The following is a 23231-nucleotide window of genomic DNA, read 5'->3' on the forward strand; positions in this document are numbered from 1 at the left end:
CCACTCCCTCCCAAAGTTCCTGCAGCAATTGGTCAGCTCACACATGTCTGAGTCAGCACTGCTCATTGTGTCTCATGTTGGAGCTGTAATGTTTTCTGTGAATATAGGCATAAATTATGCAAATGTATGGCATGGTGAAGCAGTGTGATGACAAGAAGTCACGGAAGATGTCAAGGCGTTTCAGGCACTTTAGAAACGGTGTTCTCTCTCTCCTGTTGGTGCAGACTTATCGCTTTTTAACCTTCACGACATTTTACATGCACAAGAACACACCGAGGGGAAGGAAGAAAATAAAACAAATCATAATAGGTGTCCTTTTATCATTTTAATTCAGTGAAAATAAAAATTGTGATGCAAAAATGATCACATTGCAATCGCTATTTATACACATATGTCAAAATAATTGCAATATAATCATTTTTAACTATATTGTGCAGCCCTATAGTGACAATGTTGCAGCAAAATCAGCTTGTCTCTGGCACCATAAAGTGCCTGTAATTGACAGAATGGCCCATTTTCACATAAGAGAGGAATATGCTATAGCTCACTGAAGCAGTTAATGGGTGATACTGGGTCATCATGCAAAATGTAGTTTTTAAACTGTAATGTAATACAGCTTGGGTAATTTATAGGTGTCAGTGTTCCCCACTAGTCTGGTTGCACATCGTATTATTGCAAAATCAATATTCTTAAAACTTCCTGGCTAGCTTGAACTGCAGGGCTCATGTCTAAACATCTTGATCTGCTCCCTAAATATCTAATACTGTGACAATAACGACCAACTTGGCCTGATCTTGAACATCAGTCATGAGCAGACAATTTGGAAGGCAGAGGGGCAGATTTTCAGCTGGATTTAGGGATATGATTCACATTATATATGGTTCTTTACCAACGTAAACACTGTAGATCACTGATTTACCAAAAAAGGACCTAAAAAGACTGGGAAGTTTATTTGCATTCGGATCAAAGACCTATCCAACACAAAGTCTTAGCGGTACATCTGCTGGCAGAAAGCAATGTTGCTAGAAATGATGTAGCTTCTTATATTTACTTGCTCATGATTCATGATTCACTCCCAAAAATATCAAATCCTGTCAAATCGATTATGTTAAATTGCATTACATTAAATCACAGCTGAATAGAGAAGACAGTTTGACATGTCACAGTATGAGAAAACACGTTTAAATAATCAAATTAATGGCTGAATTCCATTTACAGGCTTCGGTTGCAGGATGCTGGTATTGTGCGTGCTGACTCACTGTCACACTGTCACACTGTCATGGCCTGTTGGGAAACTTGAACACCTGTTTTTCCTACTGTGACATGTCAAAATGTCAAATCCTATCAAAGTCAAGCCTGGATTCTAGACATTTTAAATGCAGTACATTTTTTGATTAGATCTATGATTTTGGTGAGTCACAAAAAATGTATATTTAGTGCATTTCATGTTTCAATAAGTCGTGGGTTTGGATTAGCAATTCAAATTTAACCACGCAAAAACCTTAACTGGGACAAGTTAAATCACTCTTCAAACTTCCGGTGACAACATATCCTCTTTATATGCTGTGTAAAATGCTGGAATTTGGCAAATGTACCCAGTATATGGGATGATGCAAACAGGGCAGGAGCCAAAGATGAGAATAGGGGCTCAACCATTAACACTCATCAAACCAAAGGGACCTGGTCTGATCATGGCGATCCAGAACCAAGAGCTCTCTAAATCAGCAGTTGTAATGATTAGCATTTATTTTCAACAATTGAAGAGGCTTCAAACATTCCTAGTTTAGTTTAAACAAAAAAAAGTTAATTAAAAAATGCCCAAAAAAACCTGACCACACATGGTGGTATGGAGTACAAACCATACCATACCATACAACACCATAGTACAATGATAAACAACTAGAATAGACTCTATGCACAAGAAGTTATTTAAAGAGAGGCAAAACATTACTCAAGAATACTCCTAGTGTATATGCAATCTTTGGTTTATCAGTCTGCAATAATGGTACTGTATAAGTTTAACTATAGACGGATGATTAACAGAGTGAGAAGTCATATTAAAGGGAGTAAAACTACAGGTGGAGGAGAGGAGGATGAGCAGGAAAGGACATTGGCCCATATTGTCGTACTCCTTCCTCTGCGTGGCTGCCTGGCTGTAATTATCAGTCGGATTATTATTGAGTGCTAATTTATTGCCTCGCTGGGAGCTATGTGTTAAATAAACGCAGCGGAGTAAATAAAGAGAGGGGGAGAAAGAGGGAAAGGGAGAACAGACTGCTGCTGCTATCAGATGGCAACACAGCGCACACACACTGCTGCCCAGGGGGAAGAGTGAGATGCGTGAGTGTATATTCATACGTGTCTGTGACAGGCGTACTTGCAAGCCCAAACACTAGTGTTCCATGCCCATGTGTTGTGTTGATGATCCATTGGACTGTTAACATTGGTGCGCTGCCCTCAGATGCTCTCTTCATGTGTTCCTTCAGTACTGGATCAGAGAGTTGGCCCTCCATAGCTGATATCGCTGTGATGTCTACCCGGCAGACACACTGACTAACAGCTCAGCCAGCTGCCATCTGTTGTCCCTACAGCTTAGCCTCAAAACCTGCAGTACGGTATGGCTGTTGTAGAGCAGAGCTGTAGCTCTGTCAAAAAACATGTTCTACTTTAACAGAGTTTGAGTATTGGGGCATTGCGATGTCTGATATTTGTATTTTTGGTTTGGTTTGGCTCTGTTTATCGGGGCCTGGTACTGGTAAATGAACTTGCATCAACATAGTGCAAGTCCATTTGCCATTTAGAGCCTGGTTCTGGTATTGTTTTTAATTGGTTGTCGATACCAGCGACTGTACAATGCCTGAGTTTCTGGACAAATTCTTACCTTTCTATCTGAAATATAGACATTTTGTATGAATATATAGACGTGAAACAAAAACCTTGTCATTTAACAAAGAAACCAAAGTTACCAAACATCAGATGTTGTATTAACACAAGCAGCCACATCAAAAAACAAGACATTTCTCATCAATCTAAGAACCATCTGATCAACAAATAATACACAAATTCATTTTTGGTACTTGACAGTTTTTAGTTCACAATGACATGGACACAATTTTTTTTATCAAAGTGACATCTGCATAACTGTTGACATGACACCTCCGACTGCAAACATGGTAAATGATCACTCTTTGTGTTGAACTCTAAAGCCATAGAAATGTTCTTAGAGATTGGTATGTAGCTCCTATTATACATCCATAGTCAGACTAGACCAAATGGGCTTAAGGGTATTTCATTCTGTGGACAGCTTTGATGACCTGTGTCGTCGGCGCAGCGCAGACAAATCAGGGAAAATCAAAAAAGGTTTATTCATCTAGCTCCACAGCAGGTAATGCTGCACTTTACTCTGATCAAAGGCTGTAAGTGTCCTCTCTGGTGGTCAGACCATCAAGGAGATCACAAAGAAATTGTTGGATACGAACATTAGTTGAGACTCAAACCGGACTCCCTCTGATATAAATCACGGGTGTCACGAAACAGAGAAGGTAGACGACCAGCATGTCCCACCAGAGCATGATGGGGGCCATCGGCAAATTTGTTTAGCTTTTGAATCCCCAACTTCGCCCTGTGCTCAGCGTGAGTTGTCCTCTAATCACAAATGAACTGCATCTGAGTTCTTTCAGAGGCGGACTGACACGACTGACACAAGTGTGGTTGCTGGATCCACACCGTGATACAACTGGCTGTGGCACTTCTAGACAGTTGGACACAATTTTAATAACACATCTCAGTACAGAGTGAGTCATCCCTGTGTTTAAGAAGATGTGCCTAACTTCAGGTGGAAGTTTGGGATCTTTTGTTACATGTGCTGTACGGTAATGTTGTACAGCTACGACATTTGAATCAGCAGAGAGATGGAGTTGTGACAATTTCTTGCGATTGATCCTGATGCTGCTCCACTGGCAGTGAAGATGCGATGTGTCTGCACGGAGCCCAAAGGATACTAAAAGACAACACCCGCCCCAGCCACAGTGTCTTCACCCTGCTGCCACCAGATTGTGACGCAGCTTCTGACCTCAGGGTGTGGGGCCCCTTACCTAACTCCTCAGCACTCACACTAAAAAATAGTTTTAATAATACTAATAATTGTTCTTGTGTAGCATAAAGGGACCAGGACTTGCATTTCATTGTATTATCCTGTGCTAAAGAATGATACACACATGAACCTTGATGCGTTGATGATGTGGTTTCCAGATGGAAAACAAGATCTCCCTTGTTGATCAACTTTATTGTCTGGAATCACAAGATTAATGTTAGTGATATGAATTTGTTTGAATGGATTTTCACTTAAATGAAGGGAAAGGCATATTTTTTTATGCGTCAGTCGTCCCCTCCCACCCCATAATGAAACGATTATGGGTGGGAGGAGTAAAGAAAATCACAGGAGCTTCCTTCTGTGTGGTCCATCTCTGAAAGATTTCGGAGGAGTTTTAAGCTGTCCGAGACAAAAAAATGTAAACAACAATCTCAACAGGATGTCTTTGGGTCTTTTGGTTGTCAGCCTGCATGGCTCAGACCACCCTTTTGCCCATTTAGTGTGCACGTTAAACTTGTGGCACTTCTACTGGCGCTTTTAGATCGTTACTCCCGTTGTCAGGTGTCCCAGTTAACAAGCAAATGTGCATTGCAAACAATGGAAACTGCCTCAACCTCTCTGCTAGATGTAAGTTCTGCTGAGCGATGTTTCCACAACAGAGGCTCTCATCCCTTGTTCCCACTCGCTCACTCATTCTCGCTGTGATTTTGTTTTGTCGCACTTTGTCATCCTTTTGTTTCACAGATGATAACTGTTAAACCTGTCTCTCCCTTTTTCCTCCTCGTTTTCAGCTCTTGTTTCCCTCACTTACCCCCGCTCGCTTCCTCTCTCACACATTTTTCCCCTTCTGTCTGCAGCTTCTAAATAGATGCTTCACACCTCTAGCTGTGTTCTGAATTGATTCATATGCAGAGGGTGCCTGGAGCAGGAAGAATGTACGATAATACGTTTGTAAGCTAATCTCCTGTTTAGCTCATGGCTAGCAGCTGCCTTATTCAATTATGCACCTTCTTAATAACTGAAGTTATTTTTGTTTACATTTGTTATTTGGTCTCCCTCTTGTCTCATGCATCCTCTCTCTTTCTCTTTTCTTCCTCTCCATCAGATGAGTTCTATCTCTTTTGTTTTCTTTTTCTTTTTAGTCATTTGGGATATTTGTAGAGCAATTTTTAAAAAGTGCAAAAAAGGAATGAATTTCATATCATGTATGACAAACATCAATTGTATTATAAAAAGAAACGCAAGCAGCCGATTTGTTAGTGCAAAGCACGGATGTGAGCTCTGAACAAGTTTGTATTCTGGTATAGTTTGTCTATTGTGATTTTAAAGCTACATTTTCTGTACATAATATCCACCTCGACTCAATTGCAGAGTGAAATGAAACACCTTTTAGTGACAACAATGCCTTTTTCATTCACGTCTCACATCACAATGCATGATATCCCTTTAATTGTACACTACTTTGTGATTGAGCACCCCATTCAGTTGAATTTCTTTTGTGTGCAGGCTCACTTGGCCAGTAAGTTGATGGTGATTTTGGACTCAGATAATAAGTCGGACAATCCTGACAAGACTAGAATGTATTTGTGAGGTTTTGTAATCGTTCTTGTAACTTAGGGTTACAACCTGTTTCTTTGTCCAACATTACCAAAACTATGCTGCTGCTGCTGCTGTGCTCTTTAGTAGATGACAAAGATTTCAAGGTTGAATTGAATTTTTCTTTTTTACCTTTTTAAAATTTGTATTTTTTATTTATTTATTTATTTTTAACAAAAGTTTTGTGTAAAGTCTTGAGTCTGCTCTTGGCTGCCAGTCAGATGCCATATCGAACATCAATAAGAATGGGTCCGTTGAGTATCAAAAACGGTCCAAACGCTAGCATTAAATGCTTGCTGAGATTTGTACTCGTCCTTACTTACTCTTTAATCATACAGTTGATATCTACTGATTTACATTGTAATCTGTATTTTACTGAATCTTTGCAGTTCATGTGTCTAGACAGCATTTAACATTTGACAAGTTTGGCTTTTTTAATTAAATGAAACTGGACTAAGGCGGAATTCCATTTCTAATTTATACCAGTGCCCCTTGTTTTTTAAGTGCCCACTTGGCCCCCAGTATAGAGTTACAAGGGGTAGTGGTTAAGATCTCCCCCTTTGAAATGGGTTAACCCTTCAAGACCCTCAAACGTAATCTGTTGTAATAGCTAGGAATTTATGTAAACAGACAGGAACAAACATTTCCAATGTGCTGTCTTCAGCTGTGGTGATTTCTCTTGTGTTACTGTTGGAATCCTGGTATTATCACAATGTTATTTGCCATTTATCTGATAGAGATGAAAAAGTTAGGGCAAGGGGGTGTATTGGGATTGGGCGTAAAAGTCTGTAGCCAGGCAGTGAGGCACCACTTTGGCAAGCGCTTCTTCGAACATACTGTTTTGCCGTTGTAGTTGAGTGTTTTATTATGCTATCATTAGCTAATGAACACTAAACACAAGGACAATGAGTATGTTAGTTTTGTAGATGTTTTGTCTTAAAGCAAAGTATTGGACAAGTCAAATATTTGACCTGATGATTATTCTAGAGGACAAGTTGAGGGTTCACCAAAGTCATGCCTCATGTTTGGCAATCCATCCAGTAGTTGTTGAGACATTTCAGTGTGGACCAAAGTGGTGGACTGACCTATGTGCAGCCACTCCAACGGACATGCCTGTATCATGGCTAAAATTGTATGAAATCTTGTCCATGTTCCTCCAACTAAAGTATTGAAAAAATAATGTTTTTGTACCATATATTGTGTGTCATCACCTTGGTGCTTGTGTTTCAGAGCCAACCACTGTTGAGGTTAGCCAATACCACATTTTGATATATGAGAAGTTTTCAAGAAGCTAAGGCTTATCGGATCAATGTTATGAAGAAGGACTGTTCAACTCTGAAAAGTAATGATGACATCTGCTGTTTTATCTTTAGTCATGACAAGGTTAACAGTAAAACCTATTCACTACAAAATAATCTACCTAGAATGTTTTCAACTGGCCAACACAATCAGCGTCACGATCACAGGACGGCGTTGCACCGTGACAAGAGCTGAGCCAACCCCAAACTTTTTGCAGATGACCCTGTGTCTATCTTGCTGGGGTCCTCTGCTCCAATGAAATGATTTTTACACACTTTAGTAAAGAGAAAAAAGACTCAATGAATGACAGACGCAAATAGACAATGCCAGCTATCCCAACAGAGACTGAACAAACATGAGCATGTAAGCCATAGCCATCATCTGTGTGTGTGTGTGTGTGTGTGTGTGTGTGTGTGTGTGTGTGTGTGTGTGTGTGTGTGTGTGTGTGTGTGTGTGTGTCTGCTGTGCTGTGTTGTGCTGTGCGTAAAGTCACGCCTGGCTGGCTGTTATCTACCATAGACTCGCAGGTCCCTGGAGGGACACCAGAGGAGTCATCTGATTCACTTGCAGTTTCTTCTCTGACTGCAAATTAAAACGGGACCAACACAGAGAGACACAGATAGGAAGGGAGAGCTGTGTTTTTTAATTAAATCCATTCAGTTTCTGCTTAATCCCCGCCACACAGATTCTCGTCTAACATATAAAATTAGCACACAAACACTTTCGTTCCCTCTTTTACACCTGCATTAACATGCACCAGCTGCAGCTTTCAGCCGAAAGTGGAAGTATCTCTCCCATCAGAAGCCCTCTCACTCTTTGTCTCTCCTCAGTTAAGGTCTGTTTATGAAACACAGACGATCGGCTCTGATTTGATTTGGCGTTCAGCAGCCCTGATAATTATGATGAATCTTCCTCCCCTCCGTGTGTGTGTGTGTGTGTGTGTGTGTGTGTGTGCATGTAGACTCTCTTCACCCTTCTCCACCGGTGCTGCTTTTCAGTGCCACAGTGCTGTTAGTCAGACCTGAGACAATCGTGCTCCAAAAATATTGATTGGCATTAATTTGCTGTGTGTACCAGCTGTGTAAGATTTTGTGCATACAGAGTAGTTCAAATAGTGTCAGACAGGCTGACAATCTGAGAGATACATTGCGGTTATTATTTCAACTTTCTACGTGTTGACTTTCCCAGTGTGACAAACACACCCATCTGGTGTCAGAATAATCGAACGTCAAACGTTCTCCTGATGTTGATGCATTTTAATGCTGTGAGGTTTGGCAGAGTTTAACAAGAATCTAGTCTGAGGAATCAGCTCCGGATGTGTCGTGCAAGAACGCTAGTGTAGCTTACTGGTAAAGCAACACAAGGAGCCTTGTTTATGCAGGCTGAACGCTCAACTGCTACATTTTCATTTTTTAATTTACTGCAAATGAGCTGAGTCCATCAACAGCCAGACTTGTCAAAAGAATCTTTTGAACTATAGCCTTTATTGCATATGGACAGTGCAAGCATAAAAAGGTGAGATTGCACTCGAACTCAAGCAATTAAAAGCAATTAATGCAGTTGTTTATTTGTGTCATTGTGTTATTTTAGAATACAACTTTGGTGCTGGCAAATTCATATTTCTTATCAGTGTGTCTTTAGCTTACCACCTCACAGCCAAGATCCAAGATTTAACCTTGGGTTTGGGGTCACCTGTCAATCATATTGATAATGTCAAAAATGGGATTTGCTTGTTGTAAGTTTAATTGAATGTTTAAAGGAACAGTTCACCCAAAATCAAAAATTCAGTCATTATCTGCTCACCCCCATGCTGATGGAAAGTTGAGTGAAGTTTGGTAGTCCACAAAACATTTCTGGAGCGTTGCAGCATTCTCCTAAACAACTGTTTAAGTTGATGTGAACATCCTCAAAAACAACAACACCAAAAAACGCCAGCAACGACATTAAATTTCTTTATACAGCTCCTCTGGCATATTCCAAGTCCATATTGGTGCAACCAAGTTTCTTGCTTTAAAAAGCTGTAAATAACATCTTCTCAAATCAGTTGGGATCTTGGAGCTTCCGGAGACTTAGATTATGCCAGCCAAGCTGTATGGAGCCATTTTATGTTTTGGACAGTTGTTTTTGTCCATTTTAAAGTCCCCATCTAATTTAGTTGTTTAGGAGAAGAACTGTGAAGCACCAGAAATACTTGGACGACGACACTTCACGTCAGTTTCCATTGGCTTGGGGGTGACTAGATAACGACTGCATTTCCATTTTTGGGTGAACTTAAACTTTAAGCTTCTCTGTGTAGAATGATGTATGTGCAGGGTTTGACACTTAAAGGCTGTCTTCATATTCATCTCTTGACGTGAGAATGTTTTTTTGTGCTCACCTTAAATCTGAATAAAGGATTTGCGATATCACAACTAGTTTGGAAGCCAATCTTGGTCCACTATATTTAATTTCCACAAGTGTGATGTGGAAACCTCCAGGGCACACACACAGAGAATGGACTTTGCAGTGAAGTGGGAGAAAACTTATACTGCAGTTCATCCTTTGAAATGGAAAATATTTGCATTTTCACAGATTCTGAATTTTTCAACAAAGGAGAGGGAGATGTTGTAGCTCTCAGAATGTCTAACAAGTAATTTAACTTTCTTCTGGGGAAAATAGAATCATATCAATTTCTCATTAATAATATGTGAAAACAGCCTGTAAGTCTCATATATACACATATATACAAACACACACACTCACTCTCTCTCTCTCACACACACACACACACACACACACACACACACACACACACACACACACACAAAGTGCACCGCTCCCTCAAGATGCTGCATGATTCATTGGTATCTTTTGGAAACTTTTGGATCGCTGCTAAAATTGAAACATCATTTCTGCAAAGTTGAGACCTTCGATGGTCTTGCAAATGAAGCAGAAATTAGAAAGAGGTTCATAAATGTTGAAACCTGAAGGTAGACATTGTTTTCGCAAGAGGTGAACACAAGAACGTTGCATTTTTTTCAGTTTCATCTGTTTAGTGATGTCATTAGTTGTAAACATTGCAGTTATTTTTGCTCAGCTGCATTTAAATTGGTATGATTTAACAGCCTTAACCCAGCCTGTGTCTGCTGTTGAGATGTGTTTTCTCACTCTTTATGCTTCTCTCTCCCTCCTCCTGCCCTTTCTTTTCTTACCCTGCTTTCTTTCTCTACCTACCTTATCTCTCTACTTTCTATTTCTCAACCTGTTTAGTCTGCAGATGAGATAAAAGCATTGGTAAGCGTCATCATAACCTTCAAGCTCCTGCTCTTTTGTCTGCTCCATCAATCCCACTGGTTTCCAACCCTCCATACCCCAATCTTTAATTCCCCCAGTGTGCTCTTGTTCAGTTTCACTTAAAAAAGGGGATACTATGATAACTGTGCTGATTATTCTCAATAATTTTAACATCAAATCATTTACAATTGGGGGGAAGAAAAAAAAAGTCTCATCTTCATCGGGTCTCATGGTTAAATGCTCTTTTCTCCTTCTTATTCTCTTTCATTCATCTCTCTGTGTCCTGCTGTAGTTTTTGCTGCTGTCATGCATGTCTACAGTTCAGAGTCCTGTAACAAAATAATTGATTTAAACGGAAGTTTATGAATGAAATGCTAACTAAAGGAAAACTAAGAAGCTGGCGAGAAAGTCTTCTCTTCTCTGTTTCATTTTTTTTCTCTCTGCTGATTTTTTTATTTCCCCCTGTCATTCTGTCAGTGTAGAGTTTCTCCTTCGCATGTGCATGTATGAGCCTGTTTGTCAGCTTGCTCTTCCCACACCGGTGCATGCGCGTGTTTGTGTAAACACGTGTGCTTGTCACCTTCAGTGCTTCATAACTGCCTGAAAATAACATATGATCTGCGGTGAGATGCTGTGTGGCATGGCTTTTCTGTGCCGGCACAAACACAGGCACAATGGACCGATGGAGAAGGGTGGATAGGTGGGTAGAAACCGAAGATTTTCTAAGAGGTATAATTTGAGGGTTGAGGCTGGCTGGTTTTTTTTAACTGCGGGATGTCTTACTACTAGAGTTTACACAGCACAGTCAAAGGGTGTGTGTGTGTGTGTGTGTAAGTGTGTGTAAGTGTGGGCCCACTTGTTTGGGTGTCTTTGGGCATTTTCTTACAGCACCGGGTTGATCAAGTCATTCTCCCACTGATCTGTACTGCATGCATTTACCAGTGCTGTGTATGCATGTACTGAATGTGCATGTATGTATTCAGCTTTTCTCATGATCCGCACTGGCTTCATTCATTCATTCTTTAATAAATGGGTGCCCTGCTGTATGCCATGTTAATGTCAGAGTAATACAGAAGTCCAAGCAGTCATAACACATTAATAGCAAACTCATTAGCTGTGATATTAATTAAATAGACTGATAGGTGGACCACTGCCTTCTTATTTGCATTTTATGAAATGAAATTTGACTTGAAGGTCAAAAGCAGGTTATTTTAGATTTTAACTACCATGGACAGAGACAAGTACCTACAGCACTGTGTGTGCCTATAGACGCACCAAGAGTCTCTAATATATAGTATAGTAATCTCTCACTTTACTCACCTGCCATCCTCAATGGTTTTGTCTAAACAGTAACCCCAGATCTTGCAAGAGTGATCATATTAATCCAAACCACCATCTTTCCCTAACTCTAACCGAGTTCTAACCATATCTCAACCACATCGCAGTATACAACATAATTGGTTTGTACATTTGAGAAACAACAACTACATATCTAGTCTCACAAATCTACAGTTACCCTCAAGCATTGACCACCCTAAATAGCTAATAAAGCTGTTTTTATTTTAGTTTTTTAAAAAATGTTTTTATTTTTATTTAAGATCAAACAAAAAGGCCTAACTTTAATATATTTTGCCATCAGGCCAAGCAGTTCAAGTTTGATGGACATGGAACTTTCCTGGCTGTTTATTTGTTTTTGATAAAAAAAATTAAAGGGACATTCCTTTGATCAAGAAGCTAACTGTGACTCCCAAGTCGCATTTCCACACAAATATCCAATCGCAGGGCTTAAAACTTAGTTGTGAGAGCTTAAAGATTACACTGATGAGAAAACTGATATTACAATCGCAGGTAAAATCAGGTCGCTTTTGGATTGATTTGGCAACCAGGACACCATGTTTAATGATAAATTCAAAAGTATTGAGAACAGAAATGAACTTATAAATAAAAATAACTAAAACTAGTCAAAATGTCATGACATAAAATGTCATCATAACATCAAAATTATTAAATTATTACATCACCTGGGAAAATCCTAAATTTCTGTTTTAAGTAAAAATGAGAAAATTGATGAATGAATACAGAATGAATCACAGCCTCTCACACCTGCACACTGCAAGTCTAAATCATTTTTTCTTCATCAGACTTAACTTGCGACCCCTGATGGGGATCTCGACACCAATATCAAGAACCTATTGTAGTTCTACAATATGATAAAATACGACAGTGTCGTCATTGAAATTTAAATGAATCTAATAACTAACAATTAAAGAAAACAAAACAAAAGCAATGTCAGCATTACAACTTCACCAGTCCACCACCTTATAGTGACAAATCACAGCATTACAAAGTGTCTGATCCCCCACTCTGTGTGTGTCTGTGTGTGTGTGTGTGTGTGTGTGTGTGTGTGTGTGTGTGTGTGTGTGTCCTCTTGCAGGCTCAGCAGCTACAGAAGAAAGATTCACAGCTGAAAGCATTGGATGCCTTCTACAAGGAGCAGCTGGCACAACTGGAGCAGAGGGTACAACATTTACACAAACACACGCACACACACACACACACACACACACTCATGTACAGAGGCTTAGTCCTCACTGCAGAGGCCCGGGTTTGCTTTTTTTTCTTTACCTTATTATTGTCTATTTTTACAAAGATAAAAACAGTATGATTCAGACATCAGGTGTATTATTTACTTAAAGGAAATAAGGATGGAATAATTAAATCTTCCATTTAGGAACCTGTTTTTCTTTGTTCTCTGCAATCTTCTCCGTGGTTAAATTAAAAAGTTTTAACTGTGATTTTTCAATCCATAGTATAGTAGTTTAACTGTTGCTTCAGGGTATCTTTGTCTCTCTCTGCCCTTTTAGATGTCAGTCTGGTTAAACCAGGGGACTCAAACTGCCGGCACACCCATCCCCTCCATCCGGCCCGCCGCCCGATGTCAAAAATATACTACAATTTGGCCTGCAAAATAAATTTTTTTTAGTTGTTCCACATTAATTTGAACTGTACTCTCATAGTACATTTAAATTAAAACAATTATGTTTTTAAAAAACAACACAAGTTGACTTTTATTCTGAAGTAGACTCATCACAGGAAATGCATGTCTTCTGTTAGCACCACTGTTGTTCAGCAAAAATACATCTAAAGAGCAAAACAGCAGTCATTTTCTGCATTTGTAGACATTTTAATGTCAGGGAGTAGTAGCAGTAGTAGTAGTCGGTGGGAGTAATGAACAAGAAGGAGCAAACCAGCTGCACAACCTCCAACTTCTCAGGGAGGCAACAACTCAACTCCTTTTCCTCCTTAATGTCATCAGGTTCTCTGTTATGACTGGGTTTAAATCCGAGATATTGCCAAACAGGCGCTTTTGCTTTTTGCTTTGACAACAAATCCTCCACCATTGTCCTGTCACTCAGCTGTCCTACGTAACTCTGTCAATGCTTGAAGTTCAATGTGACTCCTGTTGTGCTGTCCCTGCTGCTGCACGGAGTAGACGCCTCCGGCATGTTTGTAATGGTGTCGTCCGTCGATAAGGAGAGAGTGGTTGGCAAGTAATGTAATCGGTGTCTGACCACAGGGAACACCGACTACTGGGCCGTGCCCCGTGCAAGGTTTAAATAAGTTATTTATTAGGAGAAAACTGTAAAAAAGTAATGTGCATACAGATGTATACTTCTGTTTGCATTTTTTGTTAAATGTGAAGAAAATATGAGTGGAAGCGCTGCCAGGTGTCTGGCAATAAATAAAGTATAAAATGAATTTCATTTGTTAGTTCAGTGCAAGGTTTCAATACATTATTTCAGAGTAGGGAAAACAAAACTCTTAAAAACGTATCTGTAAAAAATGCATAGAAACTGCTGTTTGCATTTCTGTATTATTATGTTAATAATAGATAATGAATTTGCAGAAATACTGCGCTTTCCTGTAGGCTAAAACCTGAACACTGAAGTGCACCAGCATTGGCCCCAAACTCATTTGAGTTTGAGACGCCTGGGTTATAGCACTGTACTGCGTTTTGTTTTTCATGCACAAAACATTGTTTTTTGTTGTCAAGACCTTCATATAAAAGCATGAAAGACTGTTCAAAAATATAGATATGTCTTCTTAGCCATCTGACTGCACAGAATCAAGGTTTGTGGCAGGCAGTTCAAAACCTTGGAACAGTAGTGTACTGTATACATAAAAACCCCCAAACACACAACATAATTAGCCTCATGATGATATGCATATTCACTGCACTTCGACTGAAAGTGAATGGACATAAATGCTCTCTGTTGTAACTGTCATAATGGAACATTTGCAACAAGAGTCAGGTCCAACACACCTGCTATAAAACACAACTCTTACACACATAAGTACTACTGTGACAGTCACAGTCACACTGCGCTGAAACCTTTTCAGAGGGTACACTTGTTGTCATTAGTACCTGTGTATTACAGCAATACTATCCTTGAGTTTTACTTTGCTTTTTGTACAGTGCCAATGCAGCAGGTGCAATGCACAACCATATACTTATGCATTTGAATATACATAGTATAGTACATCTCAACTTGCTGCTACAGTTGAATAAGACAGCAAGTACAGCACACACACAAATAAAAGCACTGCGCAAGGTTTGTCTGTAAATGTGATTCAAAGGGGATTTTAGCCAGCCCGAGGATCTCCAGAGAGCCCTTACAAGCCCTTTCTTTCCCTTTCATCTGTCTGACATTTACCGGGCAGAAAAGGTGTGGAAGCCGTCGGTCTAGAGTTAAGTCTCAGCCTCGCCAGGCGCCACACAAGAAGGACCTTTACACGGGCTCTCTGGGGGAAGCACTCGTCTAGTTCTCAGATGGAGAAGACCTTTACAGGACATTATGTGTAAAATCTAAGTATTATGTTCTGTTTACCATGGCTAATTCAAGCCCGGCCCGGAAAAGGGAGCAGTGGGAGCAGTCAGAGTCACACGGGGCAACATTGCGCTACCATTACAACAGTGTTCATACACAGTCACTCACTCTATCTTTCACTGACTCACTTTTGTATTAATTTACACTCCGGTGGAGTGTGACTGCAGACTGCTGTTGAAAAATTTCAATCTCAATCCAAGGTTGGAGTGAATCTCTGATGGTTGGCCCAGTAGTTAGAATAAAAATGTGTGCATATGTGCATGTCAGAGGTTACGTTTAGTGTCTGCCATGAGCTACCGTAAGCGGATAGAGTTCTTGGAAGTCACTGACTCGAGCAATGAGCTTTTTTCTGTTTGGTTAAATCTGAAGTTTGGGCTTTTTAGGCATGTCCAATCCTGTCCGTCCGTCCGTCCTTCCATCCGTCCTTCTTTCTTTCTTTCTTTCTTTCTTTCTTTCTTTCTTTCTTTCTTCCTTGCTTCCTTTCCTTCCTTCCTAATTGTCGTTTTTTTCCTTCCATCTTGATTTTCCTTCCTGATTTTCCTTCCCTCTATCCTTTCTTCATTCCCTTCTGATTTCCTTTCCTTCCTTCCTTCCTTCCTTCCTGGTTTGCATTCCTTCCTTCTTTCTCTCCCTTCTGATCGTCCTTCCTTCCTTCCTTGATCTTGTCCAGCTTAAATGACTGACAGAGAGGCACATACAGGCTTACATCACAAAATCTGTATTCTAATTACCATGCAGTCTTCCTAAATAAACATTTATTACCTTGATGAATAGTTTCTATGCATAGTTGAAACAAACACGCACACACACACACACACACACACACACACATGCACACACAAACACGGGTCTGGTGTCAGATGCCTAGCTATTTGTGTTAGTCTCATCAGTAACAGGTTGGGTTTGCAGAGGGAGACGAAGACTGGCAGGCTGACATACGGGTGGCACAAGCTGTGTTTGCTTTTAGGCTTAGGATGTTTATAGACAGACCTCTATGTAAGGGTATTTGTGTGTGTGTGTGTGTGTGTGTGTGTGTGCGTGTGTGCGTGTGTGCACGTGACAGAGAGACAGACAGACGTAGAGAGAGAGAGAGAGAGATGTGTTTTGCATGCATACTGTATATTCAGGTGCACGTGTACTGTATACGTAAATGTAGGATTTATGTGTCTATCTGCAGGCTCAGTGTGTTTGCACCAGAAGCCACATAATGCCTCTGTTTTGGTCTGTTTGATCACTCAAAATGTTCTCAATTCCTGAGGTTTAGTTTTCCTCCAAGTGCTCAGCTGAACTGAACCAAGATGAGTCAAGTCAAACTGAGCTAGGCTTATGTTAGTGTTATGTCACCCTTTGCATTAACATACAGTATATATGGTTTGGGATGTAACTTAAACTACTGACATTAGAAATGTGAGCGTATGCATTGGGAAATCCCACAATTTTCGATTTTAAAATGAAAATTGATCAAAAAGAGCATTCAATTTCGATCATCAAATCAAAATAGGATTCTCGATTCTCCCAATTTCTTTTCTCTCCACCCATGCCTATTTGCATGTGTGGCAGACGTCTTAAAGAACAGAAAAAACTTGCGCTGGAGTTGAATCAGCAGTGTCGGAAATGTTTTTACTTTCCTTTTCGGAGATCCTTTACTGATTTGTTTGCGAAGAGGGTTAACTCGTGGGGGGGAACTGAACTGAACACATTGCCAAAGATCCTTTATTGATTTGTTTGGAAAGAGGTTACTCGACAAAGATTTGAGAAACAGAACTTGGTGACAAACTCTTCTTGTTAATTTCCAAACTCTAAAGTTTTTATTTTTGGGTTATATTATTTGAACTTGCTGCCAGGATAAATCAAGCTGTCTAACAAAAGCAAAGCCTTCAATGCTGAAAATTTTTTTTGGGATTTGAGTGTCAAATTGAATCGTGGATTTTAGGAATCTTGCCACCCCTTATAAAGAGGGCTTGCGATTAAAGTCTATGGGGGTTTTTGGTGGAAAAAAGGGGAAAAATAAAAGTCTTGGTTGATTTTAAGAGAGTAAGATGCTATTTAATTTTTGTGATATAAAGAAACATGTACGGAGAATGCAGTTGGTGAGAGGAGCATTTGGATATTACTGAGCACTTTCTGTGCTTTTCTGTTGAGAAAACATGAAATCTGGGGTTTAGCTGACAAAAAGGACATGAAACACTGTTCCTGGCACTCGTCAGTCGCTCTATTCTACTGTTTGACAATCCAGAAGTGTATGTTGTTTGATGGTTTCCATGTCTTACAAAATGCCAATACAGAAAAGCAGTGGTAACATTTATTTATATGGGCATATAGCTTTGCACCTTTTACTATCTGCCTAATTCTTCCTTTGTCTTTCTCCTCTCTCACACACACTCATGTCATAGTAGGGTATCGTTTGAAGCTGGTGGAAATAGAGCGTACAGAAGGAGATAATAATCCTTCTCCAAGTCTGACAGGTTGCTTGACATGCTGTCAGCAAGGGAATCCACGTAGTGCACCAGAAATATCTGCACACTGAATCTGTGTGCAGATTCAAACACACACACACACACACACACACACACACACACACACACACACACACACGCACACACGGCTTTACTCTAAACAATGCCAATGGCATTACCTCTTCTCCTGGCCAAACAGAGAGGCAGAGGACTTACTTAACATGTAGACATAGACAGCATACTGTATGTGTATGTGTGTTCCTGTTAGATGGAGTCAGGATGGCCCTCTGATCAGAACTCAAGTTACTTTTTAAATACTGTATTAAAAACTCCACTTTTTCTGCTGCATTGCACTTTCTTATGGAAATGCGTGCACTCGGGGCCCTATGTAGACCGAGTCAAAGTTTAACGCTTTCATCCTGTGGAAAGCTATCTGCTCAATATGCTGCAGCGAGGGCTTCGACTCTGCTTATTAGTTTAGCTTGTTAGCAATATTTCCACTGAGGCTGTACCCATCTGGAGATGAAGATATGAATTTCATAATAAGTTAACATTGCTAAACATTGCAGAGTTGCGGCTTACATTCCAGTTGCCTCATTATTTTGCCTGAGCGAAAAAAAGTGCCTGTGTACATTCCTCAACAGAGGTAATTTAAAGGCACCGTGAGACAGAAAAATGTGATGATTGGCTGGGACACAGGACTTCTAAAGCTGTGGGGATAAATGTAGGTAAAATGCTTTTATTTTTATTTTTTTTAAGCATCACTTTTTGGGTAAAGAACGCATGTTTTGGACTGTATTTTACATGTTCGGTAACTTCAGAGCTTTAAGAAGTTTTGTTTTGGTGGGCTGAACCACATACGGGCAGATGAGATACGAGTTAAAGCTGGGGTTGGTAATCCTGTTCAGAAGCATTTTTTATTATATTTGTATAAAATCTCTGAACATCCAGACAGCAATCAAACTCCGCCCACCACTCATTGTGCATGACCGGAGTCTCTGCACCGCAGTGCTGGAGCTGTGAGCTCATTGTTTACTGACAAGAGTAAAAAGTACAGACACACTTTTCGTTACCAACAGCAGCTTGCAGTGCCAAACAGAGCAAGAAAAGAAAGACTGAACTTGAGAAGGTGGAGTAAAGGATAAGTTCACCTACAGATGAAAATTAAGTAATTATCTACTCGCCCCCATGCTGATCAGTCAGGTGAAATTTCATGATCAACAAAACATTTGTGGAGCTTCATAGTGTCGCAGCATTCTCTTAAACAATTGAAGTAGATGGGGACTTGTTTTAAAGCGTAATAAAAAACAAACCAAAAAAACGCAAAGTGGCTCCACATAGCTTGTGTTACCTTATGCCAGTCTCTGAAAACCCTGAGATCCCAAATTGATTTGAAAAGATGATTTTTTGACCAAGCCAAAATCTTTACTGTAGCTGCTAAGCTAAAAGCATTAACTTGCACACCGTCTGCAGTGGGTGCACAAGCTCGACCACATGCCGAGAGTGTTATCAATGTCATTTCAAATCAATTTGGAATCTCTGAGCTTAGACTTGAATTATGCGGGATGAGCTGTATGAAGACATTTTATTAGTTGTTGTTGTTGTTTTTTTTACACTTTAAAACAAGTCCCCATTTACTTCAGTTGTTTAGGAGAATGCTGCAACGCTGTTTCGCTGTGAAGTTCCACTAATGTTTTGTGGACTGCAAAACTCCAAGTGACCTTCCGTCAGCATGAGGGTGAGAAGATAATGACAGATGGATTCATTTTTGGGTGAACTTATCCTCTAACTCAGCTAACGAAAAACCCACATTAACTCTTTTCAAGGTCTTAACTTGAAATTGAAGACCACTTAATTTAACGTCTGAACCAATTTACAGGCAGCCTTGTAAACTGTTCAATGTTCTTAATAAGCTAAATTTTATAAGCATACTGATATTAAGGTGCACTTTACTCCTAGTAATAACTTGCTCAACAAACCACAGTGCCACACAATGCATCCGAGCTTATAAGAAGGAGACATGAGCAATAAAGCTAACGTGATTTGCATTTCAAAGTCTATGATTGCTATTTTGGTGTGTTGCAAACTGCTGTCAATACTAAGGGAAACACACTCATTCACTTTCTTGCCCAGTGTCATATTCGAATGCTAAAGACGAAGCTATACCCAGAAAATTGTTAGCTTAGCTTTGTTGAAAGACTGGAAGAATGAGTAAACAGCTAGTTTGGCTCTGTCAAAAGGTAGAACCATCAAACATCATACCAGGAAGTCACCGCACATGGCCAAGATTCTACGTAACCCCCCAGGAAAACTACAACTTGTCTTTTTTTTGCAGTGACTAACAAAATAATCATGACATGTTAATTATAGTGAGCTTTAGAGGGACTTGAAGGCAGATTTTATTATTTTTCCTTTGCCAGGCTAGCTGTTTCCATCTGCTTCCAGTCTTTATGCTAAGCTAAGCAGCTGCTGGCTGATTTATATTTAACAGACACATATAACAGTGATGTCATTCTTCTCATCTACCTCTCATCAAAAAATAAATACATGATTAAATAAAAGCAAAAGTCAAACTATTCCTTTAAAATAAAAATGTACATTGTAATTTTCATAGCCAGAGCAAAATTCCTCTATTTAATTAAATCAACAACCCCATTCTAGATGTTATATTCCACTGACAGGGATCACTGTCATGATCTTTATTTTGAGAGGGGTATGCCAGAGTAAAAGAGTGGAGACTAACATGCATACAGCTGTGGTCTATGTGTGCTACAGGGTCCCAGCTAACGTTAACAGAGTTATTAGTCAGAACGATTAGCCGACAAGGTGTTCCATTAGTGTCTCCTGTGACCCCTCAATGGCTACAGTGCAGGAGAAGAAGATAAGACATGCACACTAAAGAACAATGCTCATGTAGATAGAGGTACATTCAAACATGTAGGACAGGGAATATGACACACAGATTATCTTTCAGAGCTCACACACACAGCGTACACACACAGGTCCACACAGAGCCCAGGGTCAATAGTGTGACACCATATAAAATTCTTTTGTGTTGTTCAGTGAATGCCACTGCCACCGTCAGGTCAGACCAAAAGGTTAGATGAAGTGGGAGTGTGTGTGGGTTAAAAGACTGCATCTTTTACAGTTGGATCAAAGAGCACCCTGGGTGTCGGAGTGTGTGTCTGTGTGCGTCTGTGTGTGTGTCTAAAAGTTTGGTTTTTTTTGCCACCCACATGTACTCCAGTATTTGTGATGTCTGCAAAAATTAGAACGTTTGCTGCTTTGGCAAGTGTCTGTTTATTTTCTTATCTTACACTGCATACTACCAGTGTCAATAGAACAACCTTATCATTGCTCTACTCTGACCCGTTGTAGCTTCTTTGAGAGGCTGTTTATCTTGATCTGTAGCTTGCAAATTGCGTTTTTTTTTGTTTTGTTTTTTTTCCTCCAGCATTACCTTTAACAAAATTACACTGTTTTAATTAGCCAACAGCAACAGAAATAAACTGTGAAAATAAATCTACGACTCCAGTGTTCTCCTAGCACTGAATTTACATAATGTCTTCCTGTAGTTGCAGTGTAGTTGTGATCGTGTAGACAGCTGGGGAGAATGGCTGCAATCATCATCAGCAGGGAAGCAGAAGTCTGTTTGGTTATTGATGGATGACGACTGTTACATACAGCTGTTGTCACCTTTTCACAGCTAACAAGCTTTGTGACATAACACACATTTGCAAGTTTTTCCTGCTTCTATACAATTCTGTTTATATTTTGCAATTTCCATGGCCATCTTTACAATAATGCACAGTGGTTTACCATCATTATTAGTTTTTTTCAATACCACACACGTACATTTTCTCTGCTTTTATCCATAGCTCTGGTCCAGCAATTATCCATTCTCTCAAAAAAAATCGACCGTACACCATAATCATTGTTGCCTGAGTATTCAGATGGAAAGCATGAAAACATAGAGAGAGAAGCATCAGTGCAGCCATGATGTTGGGAGCACCTATTCTATTCTATTCTATTCTATTCTATTCTGGCTACAGGGTAGATGGACGTAGCTGGAAAAAGTTTGACAAAAGAGCTTAAACACTGAGCAAGGTCTGCTTGTGCTGCTTGTGCCGGTATGTTTGAATGTCTGAGATTTTATTGCAGAGCAAAATTTTACACCAAACCAGCGTATTCCTTCATCTGTAGTGGCAAGTGTAGTTCGTTAGTATGAGGGGGTTAAGGTTACCACAAAGACTAATGAATGTATGAACGGATGTATGAAGGTGAAGAACTTTTAAAGGAGTATTGGAATTATGTTGCGCAGCAGGAAGAGGGGGATGGTGACAGTTTGGTGCCAGTGGAAAAAGTACACTGCAGACACCAGCTGCTGGATCAGAAACCCAGCAAACACCCCTTAATTCAGTAGCGGCACCATGGCAACCAGTGATGCCACACAATTTCCTTTGTCCCTTTTAGTAAGATAAAAAGAATTTTTTTTTTTTAAGGGAAATAATTGACTTTGATGGTAACTCTTTTCTTTATAAGACTGAAACTTTAAATGTACATATAGGAGATGATTCTGGAAAAGAAAAGAAAAAAAGCACAGATGCTGATGATGTACCTAGAGTGACAGAAGTAAAATATGTCCTTAATTCTATAAAACCACAGGGTTTGCAGGAAGTTGTCACTCTCCTTATTGCCTTGAGGGCAGTGGAGTAAGTTAGTAACGATGGGTGCAGCCTATTATGATGGGCCCTTGGGCTCATCAGTTACCAAGCACACCCGTACGCACACACTTACAACTACACTTACTACAAGATTAGGCATATTTTATATCGTACCAACCATGTATTGGATTTTACAGTGTTACCTAGACTATTGTATTTGCAAAGTACAGAAAGTCAAAGAGAATTCAGAACCATGGATAGTGATGTGACAGTCAAAATTCTGAGACATGACAACAAGCACCTGAGTGCAGGGGAGCTGTCCATTTCACTGCTGTGCTCAAATGACCGCAGACTTTTCTATGCATTTTTAGTACAATAACTTCACAAATCAACCGTATTCCTCTTCAACACAACACAATAGCCTAACGCTATGATTATGTAGACCAACTTTGGCTAGCTTGCTTCTAAAGGGTTACCTGCTGCATGTCTGCTGATACATCACTGAGGGCTGCAGCGTCGCGTGCTAGGAGGGAGCCTGTCCGTGGGCTGGCCAGTGTTCGTAAAAAACCCAAACGTATCTAAACAAGGGAGCTTCGACACATTCTCCTCCTGCTCTTTTTGCTCCTGCCTTTTCATGCAACCACTTTTATGTTTGAATGGCATGACTGCTCTTTTCGCTTGTCAGTCTTGACAGATTGGACACGGAGACTTGTCGCCTTGTCACATGGTCAAATAAAGATTGGGCAACAACATACACACTTAGGGTGTCACGATTTCGATTTTAAATCGAAATCGATCGAAATTAATTCACAATCTCGAACTTGGAATTAAAAAATAGAATCGTCGATGTTGCCACGCCCCCATGTCACGTCCAATCGGCTTGCCAAGGGGAAAAAAACACACACGTGTTGAAGTGCTGCGAGTCAACCTCTTCTAATTTAGCTACTAGCTAAGCCAGAAG

The 23231-nt window shown here is 40.0% G+C and overlaps 1 protein-coding gene across 3 annotated transcripts in view; it reads left to right on the forward strand.

Annotated features, from left to right (window-relative positions):
* LOC311265521 (MICOS complex subunit mic25a-like) overlaps window positions 1-23231 on the forward strand; it is an 84864-nt gene that overhangs the window by 18191 nt on the left and 43442 nt on the right. The window contains exons 5-7 of one of the 3 annotated variants that reach the window (XM_084367267.1): window positions 10238-10261; window positions 12696-12779; window positions 13126-13248. In XM_084367267.1, the coding sequence (XP_084223393.1) occupies window positions 10238-10261; window positions 12696-12779; window positions 13126-13233 (216 nt within the window). In that variant the 3' untranslated portion in view covers window positions 13234-13248. Of the gene's footprint in view, window positions 1-10237; window positions 10262-12695; window positions 12780-13125; window positions 13249-23231 lie in introns of those variants that run through there. The other 2 variants (XM_084367265.1, XM_084367266.1) reach the window with 2 other exon arrangements.

Source organism: Pagrus pagrus (assembly GCF_965226575.1).
Source record: "Pagrus pagrus genome assembly, chromosome: 11".
NCBI lineage: Eukaryota > Metazoa > Chordata > Actinopteri > Spariformes > Sparidae > Pagrus > Pagrus pagrus.